The sequence below is a fragment of the Stegodyphus dumicola genome, chromosome 5, assembly GCF_044657685.1.
Source record: "Stegodyphus dumicola isolate Sdum_Otavi_A_Nest chromosome 5, ASM4465768v1".
Taxonomy (NCBI): Eukaryota; Metazoa; Arthropoda; class Arachnida; order Araneae; family Eresidae; genus Stegodyphus; species Stegodyphus dumicola.
Window position 1 is genome coordinate 193095935 of NC_140772.1, and position 18136 is coordinate 193114070.

At 33.5% G+C, this 18136-nt stretch overlaps 1 protein-coding gene across 5 annotated transcripts in view; it reads left to right on the top strand.

Annotated features, from left to right (window-relative positions):
• LOC118181454 (ETS homologous factor-like) overlaps positions 1-11560 on the top strand; it is a 212595-nt gene extending 201035 nt beyond the window's left edge. For 4 of the 5 annotated variants that reach the window (XM_035350625.2, XM_035350608.2, XM_035350641.2 and 1 more), the window contains exons 9-10: positions 1214-1360; positions 8020-11560. In XM_035350625.2, coding sequence (XP_035206516.1) covers positions 1214-1328 — 115 coding nt within the window. In that variant the 3' untranslated portion in view covers positions 1329-1360; positions 8020-11560. The remainder of the gene's footprint in view (positions 1-1213; positions 1361-8019) is intronic. The other variant, XM_035350619.2, reaches the window with a different exon arrangement.
• The last annotated feature ends 6576 nt before the right edge of the window (positions 11561-18136 follow it).

Here is an 18136-nt window from a genome sequence, read left to right on the forward strand (position 1 = left end):
CTAAGACTTTACTTCTTCCTTGTATATTGCCTAGCTCTTCAAAAGGAATTTTATAAAAATTATCTGTAAACCAGTTTTTTAGTTTTTTGCTTGAAAATAATTGAAATTCATTTAATCAAAATTATATTAAATTAATGGAACTGAAATTAAATATTTTATTTTATTTTATTTTTAATGTCCAAAAATGTACCAGTTTCATAGTAAATGCATCAAATTTCGTGTAAAATAGATAATAAAAAAAAATATTTAGTACTTTATCAGTTAGGTTTCACGCTCAAAAGTCTAATTATTCATAGTTTAAGATTCCGAATATAGTGATTATCAGTTCACATAAATTAAAAATAGGAAACATCATTTGTAAGCATGTTAATGCTCTAATCTCAGTCTGTTTAGTCAGCTCTTTGACATCATAATAACAACCATATTATTACTTTTGTTTTTAGTCTGGTGCCATTTAATAAAGAATAAATGATATTCTAGAAATCTGTATTAGTGAAAGTTTTCATCATAGTGAGTAATACTGATATTATCAAGTTCGATAATATGTACACTTCTACGGTATTAATATTATATAGATAATATTTATAACTAATACATATGACAAAAAATCCAACTTAAGTTTAACAAATAAACAAAATTCAGGTTTGTCTTTATTTCAAAAGATTTCTCGTTACAATTTTATGAAACTATGATGCAGATATCTCTTTTGCTCTCTCCAGGCAACGAGAATTCTGAACAGAATACTTCCTTTTTGTGAAGAAGAGATAGCATCTACATCGAAACTGTGGAATATTTGAAATAAATCTCGAACTAAATAATTAGAGGTCTCTGTAAGTCAATATTAGGGGGCAAAATGCTTAGTTGAACACCGTGTTTTTTTCTGTATGAATTTCTGTACGAAGTTAATGTGTGGTTTATTTCTTATATATAAACATTTTTTTGCCATTAAATATCAACAGGATAAAACTGCATTAGGAATAAGCATAAGCATAAGGATCATATTTACTGTTAAATTTCATAAAATTCCTTTTGGAGTTCAAGGCAATATTATCAAGATATACGTTTTAATTGGTTAGCTATATCTTCTCTTTGTGAAGCTGGCTTTCGAATATTTATGTGAAAAAACAAATTTCACTGTATATTCTAAAGTGTATTATTGAGTAATACTTTTAGGTCTCATACTAATTTATAGTTTATGGTGGCTTTTCTTCAGAACTTACTACAGCAGCGAGATTTTGATTCCCGTCCCAAAGACAGAAGGCCTGCCCAAAAAGCTGGTCTACAAATTCGGACCCAAAGCGAGCGGGTGGTCACAAAACCGTGCATGATCACGTGCTGCCTCTCTGGAGTCTATATTTTGGTGATTGGTGCTTGTCTTTCCTTTGGAACTAATATTTTATTATATTATTACTTACTAATTACACATGTTGGTTTTGGTACTCTTGCATGCTGCTGTTATATAACTACTTTTTTATATTCTTCTTTACTTCTTGAGATTTTCTGATACTAATGTAACGCTTTAATACTGACTATAACCGAAACATTTCTTGCACTGTTCTTGCACTTTTCTATGGGGGAATAAAAGGATGTTTTGGGGATGTTACAGTGAGCAAATCTACTTTTATTACTTGTTTCTTTAATCAGGGTATCTGAAATTTTTGCATTCACGATTCTTTTTTGATGTTGCGAAATTTAAACAACCTGTTTTATTTGGTAAATAGGTGATTTATCAAACATTAGAGAATATTTTTTAAAGATTCTTAGGATTTATGGGAAAAAAGAAGAAATATATGTAATAAAATTAATCTCATATAGGTAACATAAACTAATTTTTTTAATGCTAATAAGTAATCTTGAGACATTTCACTGCAGCCTCATAAGAAGATAATGTTGTTTAAGCTGATTAAAATGATCAAAAATAATAATATGCTATTTTAAATTTTTTTCTGTTTAAATGAAACATATGTTGTCGTAAAGTTATCAGCGCGAAGAGTAGTTACCGTATATTTCTGATTGAAAGCCGATCTATGTGTAAACCAGAAGGTAAGATTTTGCTGCAAAAGTTCCATCAAAATTTAAAGCTCCTATATAAGCCGAATTTAAAACTGCCTTATAAATTAGTTTCTATATATAAGTGAGGGAAAGACGACTTTAATTGACATCGATTTTACTTTGGCAAAAGCACTTTCGATAAATGAACACTGTCGCTTCCCTAAGTTGCAACAGCTAAAGAAGCCGAAAGCTGATTTATGTAGCCAGAATCAAATGAGTTGTCGTCTAACCGAAATAGACATATCAGACGAGCCGAAAGTGAAGTCCTCATCCATTCGAAAATTAGACCAGAAACAATCGTCCAGTCGTTCAGAAATGTGGTATAAAGGTTATAAGGTATTATTCCCCGCCTTCCTAGCGTGCCTTCGGGGTGTATGGTTTTGCACGCTGGGCTGGTATTCCAGAGATCCGAGGTTCGATTCCCGGCGAAGGCAATTTCTAATCTTTCATTACTCCTGTTTCCAAATTACCTGTCTCTACAGTGGCGCCCGAATTAAAAGGGTGTGTGATGAGGATTCTTCACACCCAGAATTTAGCGATTGGGTCCCCTAAACACCCAAAGGGGAGTTTTTAAGGTATTTCTCCCACCTTCTTTTCGTGGTGTAGTGGTTCAGCACGCTGGGCCGGTATTCCAGAGGTCCGTGGTTCCATTTCCGGCGAAGGCGGTTGCATATTTTTCATCTCTCCTGCTTCCAAAGTACCTAATGTCTCTACAAGGTAAACGCTGATAAAACGGAATTTTTGACCATATTATCTACGAAGTGGTTGAAGTCGATGTGAATGATAAACAGCAGGACGATGCCATTTACCCTGACTTGCTTGTAGCAGAGAGAGAGATTTAATTGCTAGAAAATTTAATTTAGCAGAGAGAGAGAGATTTAATTTCTAAAAAATTCAGAAGTTAGATTGTGACTCCTTCAAAAATTCTTAAATATTCAATCTTTTACATGTTTTCTATGAGCGTTTTTTTAAGTATTTTGCTTAGTGCCTTTTTGTCTTAAAGTTCTGTAAATCTTTGGCAAGAGGGGAAATAAATGAAACAATTTACGAACCATATTTAATGAGGAAAGGGGATAGAGTAAATAATATAGCTTTATCCAAGTTGCAGTTCTGGATAGTTCGTGCTGAATTATAATTTATATTAATGAGAAATATGAACTCATCTTTTTCATTAGATTATCATATATATTTTAAAAACTGAAATTCAGCTTCTTTTGAGTCTTTATTCGATTTTGTTGTCGGCTATTTTTGAAAATATTGTCATTTTTCTAATATAATGCGAGTCATGTGAAAATGTTTGAATTTTTAAACAAACTTGAAATTTTATAAATAAAAGCATATTTTTTTTTTTTGAAAGTATGCCATCTGCTGACTAAATCGGAATGAAAAACCCGTGATGAAATAAAAATCACACTGAAAATACTTCAACGCCGTAAACTAGTTCAGGCATTCATTAATGCACGTGCACGCACAGTGAAGAGTGCAGCATATTATTATTTAAAAAATTCATCGGTTTTCATCTCAACACTCGCACAGATTTGTCATGCTAAAGACATTTTAATTGTTGAAAGGTCAAGCACTGTGTTAAAATAAGCGCGACATTTTTTAATATTTGAAACTGAAAGAGAATGAATTCATCGTGTGTAATTTAAATTCTTTGTTCAGTTGGAGAGGATCAGCTTCTTTATCCTGTAAATATTCCCGGATTTTGTAACTGTAGTTGATATGAATTTGATTATTGCGACTCTTGTAAGGTCATGGATGTGTTTAATCGCCTCAAAAATGTATTCAGTAATAAAAAAAAATCGTGCCTTTTAAATATATGCTTTATGGAACTCGCGAGACCCACAGAAAAACTTGCTTATGAGAGAATGTCTGAATTTCTGTTCCAACTGAGTTTGGTATCTGGAAGATAGACAATGAAGTAAAATGTTCGGAAGATTTTTAAATGATTTTTTTAGATGCAGAATATAAATATAAAGAAAAGCATAAATTTGTGAAGGAAGTATTCGACGAAGAATCTGATGGAAAGTTATTGAACAAAATATTGCAAAAATATGAATATGAACAATTCCGTAAAATCAAACATTTGCCCGAACTGAAATTGAATGAAATGGAATATGGATTTATCTATAATCAGAACAATTATGTTTCTTTCAGACTCGTTACATTAGTTGCTGAACATCGCTGACTGCGAACAGTTGCAGTAACACTGTATATATTTTTATAATAAATAGTGAAACGTTTCTTTTGTGACCATTCAAAATAGATTTTTTAAGAGCATAAATATATATTTGTGTTGAACAGTCACCGGTAACCATATTCTCTGAAGAGACCCCTTTCATAAAAAGCAATAATCATTTGGAACCAATGTATGTTTAAATGTTTTGATTTAACATGTTATCTATTGAAATAAACCGAACTAACATCATTAATTGTATAAGGTATTTTCTCCCTCCTTTCCGCATGCCTTCGTGGTGTAATTGGAAGCACACTTCGGCGCGTATTTGAGATGTCCCAAGTTCGAAGCTCGGCTAGGACACTGCTAATTTTTCACGGTTTCTGCATAAAGAAAAGGACGCCTAATGAATCTACAGTGGTGCGCGAACTAAAAGATGGTGGACGATAATTCGTCACCACTAGGATTTGGGAAATTGGGTTCCCTATTCCTTAGTCGCCCTTTAAAAGGGGAAGTATGTAAGATATTTTCTCCCTCTTCTCCGCATGCCTTCGTGGTGTAAATAAAGCATACTCGACGCCTATTCAAAGAGGTCCAGAGTTCGAGTCCTAGTGAGGGTACTGCATAGGTTTCACGTCTTCTGCTTCGAAATAACCTAATGCTTCTACAGTTGTTAGAAATAATAAAATTATGTTGCAAAGACAGATTTTGCTTTGTTTTTGTTGCCGAAATTATCTTGTCTCTCTCTGCCTTTAGAAACGTTTGGCCTCTTTAAACTACTTTCATGTCCTGGAACTGATATTAAATTAAATATCTAATATAACTTTCGCCATTATAAATATTAATTAAGAATAAAAATTTCAGAAAACATTTCTGTAGTCAGTTTATTATAACGCGTTAAACCATTGTATTGAAAAATATAATATATTTACTTAGTATATAAGAATAAGAAACGGCGGGATTTATTTAGCACTTCTTTTGTTATCACGCTATGTGTACGATAATTTTTAATTCTTTGTTTATTTCGCTGAAATTCAGCATAAAAGGAAAATAAACACTTGCGGAAATACGTAGACCACGAGAAAGGTTTGTTCAAGTGAGTGTACTACTAATGAGTTTGGATTGTAAAATTGGTTTATTGTGAATACATACATTATTCGGCTAACTTCATTATTTCAACATCACACTATGTATTTTACTGCTTGAAAAATCACTTTTTTGTTGCCAAGCGAGTCATTCTGTTAGTAATGTGTGATTTTAGGTAGCATTTACAAGTATTGGAAAATGCGATATATCCAGCCGCGTTTATGATAGAGAAATGTTATACATTAAACTATTTTTTGCGATTATTTAATGCGATAATATCGTTATTACGTAATGCGACAGTATCGCTATTAAATAGTTGACGTTATATTCATAAAAATATATAATTAATTAGTCTTCACAGATTGATATACACTTGATTCCTTGATATAAAATGAATTCTGATTTATTATTTAATTTTATAATTTTTTATGTAGTATGGCCGAACATGTGACTTCAAAGCTTTTTTTAAATAACGGCACTAGCCATTTTAGACTTTGGTCACGACTAAGGTTAGAAGCGGTGGTCATTTTATTATGGAGGCACCTAATAGGCGGCCATCATCAAAAATAAGTAGATGGCACTATAAATCCGCTTGTAATAGACAAATGACTGTTTTCCCCAGTAATGCTTTATCCTTTACTATTTCCTCATAAGTAACATTCTTCTTATCATGTTAGGGAAGATATTTCATTTCCTAAACTCTGAAAGAAAGTCCACTGACAAGGAGTAATTTTCATTACACGATTTAACTATGATATGTTTGATGTAGATGACGATAAACTGTGTCAAAAGCCATACAGAGTTTTGCATAACATTAATACACAGGAAGACCTAAAAAGAGCTGCATATAATTTGTTAAATATGTTTTTAAACTTGGATAGTTGAATGAAGTAGACGAATCAGATGCAGAAAGTTTAGAACAGATATATATTTAGTAATACTTTACTAACATGTGCGAATACGCAGCAGCAAGTACCTGCTTACAAGGAAAACGCAGAAAGAAGTGGAAGTTGTAGTACCGTGGAAATATTTAGAACTTTAACGATTAAAATTGCATGCTTAGCATCTCCCTCTTTTGAGATTTAAAAAAGCACTAAAAGTAAATAAACTCGCTCCATTTTTCATCCGAGGAGGAATAAACTTTTACAGTTTTATCAAAATTTGAATAAACTTTATGAATGACATTTTTCAGTTTTTCCAGTCTCTCTGGGCCAGTTTTAAGGATACCGTCAACAATAACAATATATTCTGCTCCATCAATTTCTTAACGCTTATTTTTCAATAAATCACCAAGAAGCCCTTCATCACTAATATCATCAACAAATCTTCAGGATCATTTAAATTAGGTTCGTTATCTATCCTGATTTCAAAATTCATACCACTCGCAACATCTGAATTTTTATTTTCTGACAAATCCAGATCTGTTCCCATATTTATTTTTATCACACTAGCAAAACTTTTGTAGAAAATGAAAGGCTATTAAACAGTAGTTAATGTTAATTTAATTTTCTTATTTATGTTAAACATTAGAAGCATTACTCTGGAAGCGACGTTAGTTCTGCTGAAATATTGCATTGTAAAATGTATTAAAAATTATAGGGTTTCTCATACCAATACCAAATATAGTACTTCATTTGAAGCACAACAAAGTGCGCTGCATAAAACTATCAGAAATGAATATGTGTATTACTGCCGAAATAGATCCTCTATTATTTTTCAATTTTGGGGGAGAGTATCTTATTCTATTTTAGCGACTGTGCAAATTAGTTAAAATAGCAAGATCTGATGTTCGGGAATTCCCATATTTATGAAATATTGTTGCATTCGCATGGTAGTATCTGAGGCGGAGTGTAACACAGAGTTGTTTATCATTATGTACACCATGAATACTGTACATTCTCAGAGAATGTTTATGCACTTTTTCATATTCTTGAAAGAAAGCAAATGACACAGTTCGTTGCAATGTGATAGAATTGCATCATGCTCCGCCAGTACAAACACAGTTTGTCTACGAACCCTTTTTTAGGGAAGCTTATGGCCAGCGTCATTAACCTTCCGAAGTTAATTTCCCCTGACTAGTAATCTCATCACTTTTCCTTAATCTTAAAAAAAATTTCCGTAAGAACTCCGAACATTAATCATAACACTATTGACTCTTAATACTGAAGAATCATTGAAAATATCAAGTTATATGAGACACCTATAAGGTCAATAAGTCCTAATCCTCCTTGGCTGTTTTCGAAATTGTTCAAATGCAACCATGTTTCCTCTTCATGCAATTAAATGCAAACCATGGCTGCAAAAACACCAGAGGTGTATGAATATTTCATGTTTTATGGAACGCTAGAGGCCGGTAGATGGTTTCATATGGTCTTTTAGAATAAAGATGACAAATTTAGAGTGGCAGTATCCTTCATGTTTCAATATAATTTTGTAAAAACTTCGTAATATTTTATAGAGAGTTATTCTGTTAGATATTTTATGCATATATTCCTATATCAGAAGCATGCGCTTTTCTGTTTGTAAAATCTTAAAATATTTATCATAGTACCTTTAGATGTTATTCATTTCTAACTTTTGTCTTTAAAAGTACCAAACCTTACTCAAGTTTAATGTTATTCTAACTGTTATTTTTATGAAATTCCTGCATTAAGTGTATTTCTTGATCTTTAATTTTTTAAAAATTGTTTTCCTCTTATTAGATATTATTACAAGAGTCAGGTACTCCTGCCTGTATTCGGAAGGAGACTGGTGTACAAGTTCGGGCCCAATGCTACAGGTTGGAGGCACGGGCCTGGTTACCATTAAGCGACTTCAAGTGTACAGTCTCATAATTTTTCCCTGTCATGCCTGCGTACAGCCGACTTGTACAGACGCGTGCACATCTCCGAACTGTAGAAGTTGCTCATTTCATGTTTTTATACATAACATAAATAAATAAATATATATATATATATAAATGTGTTGAAAACTTTTAAAGTGTGTTTCCCGGACATTATACGGTGGGCAAACCGGAAGCGGCCGGATTAGAACCTCGACCTTCTTGCTTTTAGCGGTGCTCTTGTCACAGCAACAGAAGTCTGTGGTTTGAATCCTGCGCTAAAATGATCTCCCGTTGCCTGTAAACTGTAAATGGTGCATCCACATTTACTTCAAATTGTCCTGACTTTTATGTTAACATGAAAATATTTACTTTATTATTATTTCATGTGAACCTTATCACGAATGTTTGTTCTGTTGGTGTATTGTTCATATTTTTTAGTGTAAGATAAATGTATGGTTGCTTCTGTCTAAATTTATTTTTCAGTTTACTTGTATGGTAATAGTAATAGATTATTATTACGAAAGGAAATCATTTATTTGTGTGCTAGTTTTCTTTTTGGTCGAAAGTTTTGGCTTAAAAAACATATGAAACTTTCGTTCATTTTTAAATCTCATTTTTCGTTCATTCTTAAACTCCTAAATTATGATTTCATTATTTAAATTTAATTCATTAATTTGCGTAGTTCATAAAACTTAATACACAATTTTCTTATATTTTAAATTCATTTCTAAATAAAGTTTTAGTTTCTGTACTTTAAATGTTAATAAATATTAAAATATATATTGTTAGTTATAAAATTTAGAAATTTTATAAATTTGTTAGAAGTCCACTATTCATTTTAACATAAGAGGTTTTTCTTCTGTTTAAAAATTAGTCATTAGATATTTCTAAATTAATTTGAAACAAATATATCTAAATTTATTCATCTGCAACTTATATTTAATTTGTAATTGTACTCCCTTAACATCTACTTTGAGCGCCTTAATCTGAATACCTACTAATTTTTGCATCACATACATTAATTTCTTTAATCATATATTTCCTGTTCATGGAAAGGAGGAAACTGAAGTACTTCACCGTTATGTCGATAAAACGTGTATCATTTCCTTTTTGTTTTATATGTTTGTGTGAAAATTATCTTGTAAAAAGTCTCATTTATGTAAGAGATTTATATATTCTGTCTAAGAGAAAGGATGTAGATTATTTACATGCCTTTTAAATAAGTATACGGTCTGCAATCATTGCAGAAGTTTTATCTAAAATCCAAGTGTTCAGTCGTGTAAATAGCTTATTTTTTTAAAGAGTTTATATGCTAAAATATTTTTAAACGAAGTTGAAAGTTTTTAACTGATTTATACATAATATTTTTATAGCATGCATTATAACATTTTTATAAAATGTTAATTATAAAGTTTTTTCTGTATTATAGAAATAAGAAATCACCGACACGTTTATGGTGATAAATATTAATCAAAATGTTTGTGATAATTGCTGGGCGGATAAATGAATTTACATTATATATTATAAATTATAGTTATTATATTGTTGAAGTGTGTGCCACTATTGTGTTTTCAAAATGCAAGTTCAGTGCTTTTGCACTTTTTAATGGATATATACAATTAAGGAAATTATATTCGTGTAATTAAATGAAAAATGGCTTTACAGTATTTCAGTAATTAAATAAAAAAATGATTTTACAGTATTTCAATAATTAAATGAAAAATGGTTCTGCAATGTTATTTATAATCTTATATAACTCTATGTAACAAATTTGTTACAAAATACAAATTGCATGAATGAATGTTACAAATGAGTTCCACTCTGTCTAAAATGGTATTCATTTTAACATATCACATTTTGTTGCTTATGTTTTTGTTGATCATAAATTTCAGCTGCATTTGTTGTTTGCAGTATATGCATATTTTTTATATTCACTTAAAGCTTTTATTTGCAGCATATTATTTGGAATCAAAATTTTTATTTGTGAGGGAATTAAACACCAACCTGATTATTCTTATTAATCTAATTTGCAATTGTTTGATTGTCTGATTTTTTTTCTATTTATTTCAGCTTAGAATAATTTTATGGCAATTCATTTTCTCTCATTGAGCAGGTTTATATACATTATATTTTAATTAGATAAAATTTTGTGTAGCTTGGTTGCTACTGATGTATATATTTTATTTTATTCATTCTATAGAATATATTAATTATGGAGAAGATGTGAAAAGTAATTTCATTTTCGTATTACTTTTTGTGGCAGCATTAGACTTGGTTGTAATTTGATGACTCCTGTGGCTGTTATTAGTCTAAATGATATTGTATAGAAATTATATAAAATATATATAAGCTCTTGATTAATTTTATAAGCATATTATGCTCAATCAAAAGTTGTTATTTAGAAATTTCTATTTTTGTGTTGATTTTTTTAGGTTTATTTGTGTAATATATTATTATTTACTTAAAATTTCTGCATTTCAACAAGAACACTATGCTATGCCCATCTTTTCCAGCTTGCTTTTAGCTTGCAAAGTGGTTTGTCAGTGTAAGGCAGGTCCAGGCGTTATCTAAATTTTAATTCGTATAAAAGGAACTAAATGCAGTGTAACATTTTTACGGGTATTTCTTGTTAGAAAATACATTAAGAAGCTAAGGAAGAAGAATTTTAAATCTTTTTAAAGTATTACAAAAAGTATGAAATTTATATAATTATTCTCAATTCAAATCTTTATTTTAAACTCTTCGATAATTTCTTAAATAAATTTGAGCGGAAAGTTACTGAAAGGCGGTCTTACATGCAGTTTAGAACAAAAATGGGAACTTCATCTTCCTTTATAAGATTAAAGAAAAGGTTATTTCTGGAATCTTTACTTTTAAATCAAATTTTATTTTCAGCTAAAAAAAGTTACCAGTTGGGGGGGGGGGTATTCCAGGTTTTCATTTATTTAGTATTTTACATTGATGTTAATGAACAAAAGAATATGATTCAATCTGTGAATTTATTTTAAATAATTCTTAAGAAAATATCTTTTGTTTTAATGTTAATATTATAAGAAAACTTTGAATGTAATTAATGTAAGAATTTCATATTTTTAAGTAATTTATTTTCCAGTATTTTAGTATTTTAATTCTAGTTGCAGTATTTTTATTAGTTCACTTAGCAGTCTGAAAATATTTCCATATTTTTGTGACCATGGTTTTATTATTGTATTTTCTTTTGAAAATTTCTTCGGCGAAATATCTGCATTCCATCGCTTAGCTCTTGTTAGCTGTTGCTTACCTTAAAAGAAAGGTAAATACGATTTCGTGTAAAAACAAAGAAATTTTTCATTTGTAAATAAATGTCATAAGTGCCTTTTTCCTTTGTATTTTAAACACTATTTCTATATTATATAAAAAATAAAAAATATGTTATAAAATTCGCCTCTTTTTTTTAATTATTGGACTGCGTTTGGCTTATTCGATTGATATACATCAAATTATCATCTTGCATTATCAGGTTCAATATTCCTTCTAACCTTCTTCGGGAACATGCAAGGACCTGATTTGGAACAGAGAGCTTACTAAAGCTATGTTCAAAACTGTGGGAAGTAAACAGGATACACAAGAAGGGTATACAAAACCCTTTATTTTCTCTATTTACAATGACTTCCGTACTTCGGAATACACCGACCCGCTACTTGGGGTCAAAACGTAAAAGTATAAAAATAAAACTAAACTCTAATTTAACTTTAGAATAATAAACGTGGAAGATTGGCCTTATATTAACAGGAAGCGCATGTAGTACAGAGGACTGTGAACACTACAATACGTTTAAAATTTATCAAGAGGATTAAAACCTCTGGCCTGGAAGGCAACAAGCAACTGCGTAACTTCTAAGGTAAGCGGCCTGCTTCGACTCACTGCTTCCTCTCTCTCGCTTGGCAAAAAAGCCACAACTTAAATACTTGGCGTTCGCCAGACAAACTTTGCATAAATACCTTCACGCTTATAATTCTGGCCGGAAGTAGAAAATAAGAAGTGATAGTAAAGATTTAAAATAAAATAAACGTTAGTAAAACTTAAGATCCTTACATACTTCCCGCCAGAGTTAATTAGTTTGAAACTGAGGTCTAAAACGACCTTGTTGAAAACTTTTAGCTCTAGAATCTAACGCGAGGCCAATCTTTTACAAATATTTTTCGCTAGAAACTAGAAATTTAAAAGAAAGAAATTTGTTTTTACAGTAGCAGCTCCCAGGATACACACTTTTTTTCATCTGTACTGCATCCAAACAGGAGCTCTTATTCAAATCTGGTTCCTTCCAGAGATCTGGAAGGAAAACTAGTTTAATGAAATGTTACACAATGAAATGGCAAGTAACATGTATAATTATATTTTACTGAACATTCTTATTTCATTCATGACTATTTTAATTATCTCTCTCCGTGCTCTCTGACATGTGTTGTAAAAGAACACCAAACACGAATGTGTTTCTGTCTACGTGTTCCACACTTCCTCCTACAATCAAAACACTAACGTGTTAAAAAATTCAACATGCCAAGACCTCGTAACACACCCTAATTTCAACTCTAAACCCTGAGGTACTATTCTGAAAGTGTCTAACTCTAAAGAGAACCTAACTACATCATTCAACCTTTAACACATATTCGCCATGCTTTAGTCTTTTTACAGTCACACGAATAAAAAAAAAATTTAACATTCACTTTTACCATATCACGGTATTTCTTAACATTTAAAATAACAGTTCACATTGTATATAAGAACATATCAACATGCCGTTAATTTTACACATTTGAAAACATACATTAGTAGTACATTGTTAACTTCTATTCTTTTCAAAGCAAGTGCCAATTCTTTCTACATTGAACTACTACATTTCAAAAAGTCTTTCAGACTAAAACTTCTTTCTTGCTAGAATGTTTTAAATAAAATTTATACAATAACCTTTTACAATATTTAAGTCTTTACACAACGCTATTATACATCAACTTTAGTTTTACGCGCGAGTAATTGAAAAACATAATACCAAAATCGGTAACAACTCATTTCTCGCCCTTTTGGCGATAAAGGTAGACCTCGCATGAGGTAAAACTTCTTAAAATCTGCCACTTGCAGTAAGAATGAAAGATTAACTTAAGTTTGCAAAGTAACATAAAATTTTACTTATCTTTGTGATATTCGGACATTCTTTTCTGGGCCCAGTCCTTAAAGGTATTGCCGATAGTAGTTTGATTTATCCTCCTTCTTGTACGGGCTCGCCCTTCAGGGCCTTCCTCTGGAAGCTTCCTTTTTTCACCAGTTCGGTCACCCTTGAATACCTTCTTTTTCTCCTCTGCGTGTGGTCTTGGCCGTTTGATGGCAGCTGGTCTTGGCGGAACCGGGAACCTTCTTTCGTGTTCCTGCTTGGACCTAGTTGCTGGCCGTTCAAATTTTCCTTGTAACTTTTCCTCCGCCGTTGATGGCCCTTCCGCAGTTCGGCGGCATTTGCTGCGGAGAGTCCTGTCGGATGAGTAGATCTTCCGTTTTAGAGCCGGGTTATAGTTGCCGTCATTTCTCCTGGTTCTCTTCACATACGTCGTCCTTCTCCCTTCTTTATTCTGGGGGTGTTCGTGAACTCTCTTTTCTGGACGGTGGAACGGTTTCTTTTTCTTGCTACCTTCAATTTTTCCGCGGGGAAATTTTCTTTTCACTTGCTCCTGCCTCTTAATGGCTTGCCCTTGTACTTGTCGTTTTTCCACCTCTGGAGCTTGTGCCTGCGGTGTCTGCCGTGCCGGATCCTGCAAAAGATCTGAAAATATTTGCATTTTATTACGATCGAAGTAGGGTTTGATTTGATCAATGTTTGCGGAGCAGGTTTCACCATTTCTGGCTTTTAACACTACTACAGCGTGAGTTATTTTTTCTATAACATATGGTCCTTCAAATCGTGGAAAAAATTTGGCAGTCTTATCTTCTGGTGCTGAAGAAAGTGAATGCTTAATTTTTAAAACTTCATCCCCTACTTTATAAGTTACTCCCCGTCGTTTCAAATCATAATAGAGCTTCTGTTTTCTTTGTGCTACTTCCGTATTCTTCTTTGCTTCCTTAATTAGTTTTTCTATATCACCCATTTTAAATTCTGGGGCTCTTTGTTGCACATAAAATAATTTATCTAACGGCGTTATAATCTTTCTGCCTAGAAATAACTCAGCAGGAGTTTTGCCCGTTGTATCATGTTTTGCGGTCCTAAGGGCGAAAGCAAATTCATTGACATAGTTATCCCAGCTTTTATGAAAATTTTTAACATAGCTACGGATAATTTTCACTATATTTCTATTGACCCGTTTCGCTATATTTGATTGCGGCCGATACGGAACCATTTTTAAATGACGTATGCCCAGTTTTTGGCACATGTCTTCAAATATATTACTTACAAATTGAGGACCATTATCCGATATAACTTTTAGGGGCGCCCCGTATTTTAAAATATATTTATTTAAAATAGAATCAGTAACTAATTTCGCGGAGGCTCGTTTTAAGGGAACAATTTCGGTCCATTTACTAAAATGATCAACCATAACAAGGAGATAGCGACTTTTATTTAACTGACTTTTTGGGAAAGGGCCCAATAAATCGATGCCAATTATTTCATTTGGAAATTCGGATTTAATACTATTTAGAAACCCGGCCGGGCGGAAATTAATATAATTAACTGCTTGACATGTTGGGCAGGACTGGACATACGCCCTTGTTAACTTTTGCAGTTCAGGAAAGTAGACTGCCTCGCGTACGCGTTGGATAGTTTTTCGAATACCAGCATGAGAAGCTAAAGGGCTGTCATGGAGCTCCTGCAGGATATTTAATCTAAGACTAGCTGGGATAACAGGTCGAAATTCGTTGTTGGAATTCGTAGTTTTTGTATAAAATAATAGACCATCTATTAGTTCGTAATGGGCCGCCCTATTTCTTATCGCCACAATATCTTCGTGGCTAAAATTTTCAGGATCCTTCAAATACTCATAAATGCTTCCAAACTCAGTATCCTTACCCAGTTCGGTTATTACAGTTTCTCGGGAATTTATTGTACATGCTGTAAGCATTGCCACCTTTACGGTATTACCTTGTTCGTCTATTTTAATTCTTGATAGGGCATCTGCTACGATATTTCCTTTCCGGGGGTATGCTTGATTACCAGATTATATTCTTGCAGCTTGAGTGCCCATCTTATTAACCTTGGGGATAAATTTTTCCCTGAGTACAATCTAGTTACCGCCGCATGATCAGAGTACACTGTTATCGGCGCCTTTCCAAAATAGACTTGGAACTTTTGCACTGCTAACAGAACTGCAAGTGCCTCTCTCTCGGTCGCGGAATAGTTTCTTTGTGTTTGATTTAAAGTTCGGCTAAAAAATGCCACGGGCTGCTGATTTTGCGAAAGTACCGCTCCTACCGCATAATCCGAAGCATCCGCTGAAATTTCTAAATTCTCATCCTTTTCAGGAAATTTCAACACAGGGGCTTGCGTTAATGCTTGTTTTAATTTTTCGAAAGCACTATTGGCTTCGGCCGTCCACGAGAATCTTGCCTTTTTCCTTTTTAATTTTAACAATGGCTCAGCGATAGCCGCAAAATCTTTTATAAAGAACCTATAATATGAACAAAGTCCTAGAAAACAAGAGAGCTTCTTTGCCGTGTTTGGAGTCGGATACTTTTGTACAGCGATTATTTTTGATTCGTCTGTCTCGATTCCTTTTTGAGATATTTTGTAACCTAAATATTTTAATTCAGGGGCTGCAAATTTGCACTTTTCGACATTAACTTTTAGACCGGCCTCATTTAATAAAGAAAACACCTGTCTTAAATCCTGTACATGTTGGTCGAGATTATCACTAGTAATAATGATATCGTCTAAATAGATAAATGTGGACTTTCCAAGAACAGGTCTTAACACAATGTCCTTGCATCACTGAAATGTTGCCGGGGCCCCTGAAAGGCCAAACGGCATACGCAAAAATGCATAAGTGCCAGACTTGGTTATAAAAGCAGTCTTAGGCACGTCCTCAGGCCTAACCCCTATTTGAAAATAACCAGTCGTTAAGTCTAAAGTCGTCATAAATTTGGTTGATTTTATGTTCCTTAGAATTTCTTCAATGATCGGTAACGGATATACCGGATATTTAGTTATGGAGTTTAATTTACGGTAATCAATAGCGAATCTCCACCTTTTTGGATGCGTCAAAGGATAGTCATTATTTTTCTTACATAAAACCACCGGGCTAGCATAACTACTTGAGATGGGCGTTATGATCTTTTTACGTAGCATATCGGTGATATGCCATTCTATAATTTTTTCCTTATTCTTATCATACCGGTATGGTTTTTGGCGAACTGGCATTGCATCTCCGGTGTCAATACTATGGTTAGTAACCTGAGTAAATCCTGGAATATCACTAAATAACGAAGCAAATTCACTTACCACTTGTCGGATTCTTCCTTGCTCGTCATTAGGCAGGTGGTCAAGATTTACCATCGGCGGTTCAGCCTTTTCTGTACGAAGTGGTTTCATTGTCAGCTTAAGGGACGCTTCATTAAAATCCAGTGTTGCTTGTGCTTCTGAAAGAAAATCTATTCCTAAAATTATATGTGCTTGCAGATTCTTTACTATAAAAAACATCACCTTTACTTGTTTGTCCTTGATACGGATATACAACGGTACTTTACCTATGCACTTACATCTTTCTCCTTGCGCCGCTAACACTGTCGTATTATCCGAATTATATATGCGGTATTTGCGAAAATACTTCCTAAAAAAATCTTCTGCCACACAGGAACACTGCGCGCCGGTATCCAGGAGTGCGGTGGCTGGGATATTATTCGCCAACACTTCAATCTTCGGAAGAGTCAAATTTTTCACCATTACTGTATTTAACTTGTAGGAAGAGGGGTTTTCGTGCCCTTCGGATTTCCGCACCCTCCCGTCAGCAGAAATCCGTTTTAGTTTAAATTATTTTTCATTTCCGTGCTTTCCTTCTTTTTCCCCTGGCCTTGAGACTTTTTTCCTGGGTTGCTATTGAACTGTCGACGTTCGCCGGCTGTTTTTGAATGCTCGGGTTTCCTTGCCCACTGATTCGCTTTGCCTCCGTAGCCGTGTGCTTGAGTTTGCTGTAGTCTTGGCGTACCAAATTGGTTTCGCTGTTGATATTGGCGTCTTCTTTCGACGTCCGCCGTTCTTCTACTTTCAAACTGGATTGCTAGCTCAAATAACTTTTCCAGTGTAGTCGGATTTCTTAATTCAATAAAGTCTTGCACTTGGGGCAGTAACCTCGGCAAAATCACTTGAATTATTTCAGGATCCGGACGGTTTCCATACAAGAGTTTGAAGACATGAATTTTCTTAAAATAAAGCTTGAGAGGTTTTCGATTCTTTGTTGATATATACTAAAAAGTTCCGTTTCTAATTTAGCACGATCCCTTACAACAGGGAAGGCTTTTAGTAGGGCAGTCTTGAAATTTTCGTAAGTATAGGTGGGACTTCCTGCTTGACCCAAGAGACTTCTGCCTATACATTTGAACCAGTTAAGCGCTTGGCCCTTCAAAGCGCTGGTAGCTAAGGTAACTTTTTGAAACTCGTGCACGGGGTAGAGCATGAAGTGGTCATCCAATTTTTCCAAAAAACTGGTTACCGGTGAGTTTCCATTAAATGTTGCTTCTGGTTTCATCGAAGCGCGCATGGTCTGGACGATGTAACCAAATCCTTCCAGGGCGGCAGCTGGCATTTCTGGATTCTGAGCCGTTTCTGCAGGCAGCACAGGTTCTTCTTGAAACTCGGCCATGGTTATTCTTCTTCGTTGGGCGCCACTATCAGGTTCAATGTTCCTTCTAACCTTCTTCGGGAACATGCAAGGACCTGACTCGGAACAGAGAGCTTACTAAAGCTATGTTCAAAACTGTGGGAAGTAAACAGGATACACAAGAAGGGTATACAAAACCCTTTATTTTCTCTATTTACAATG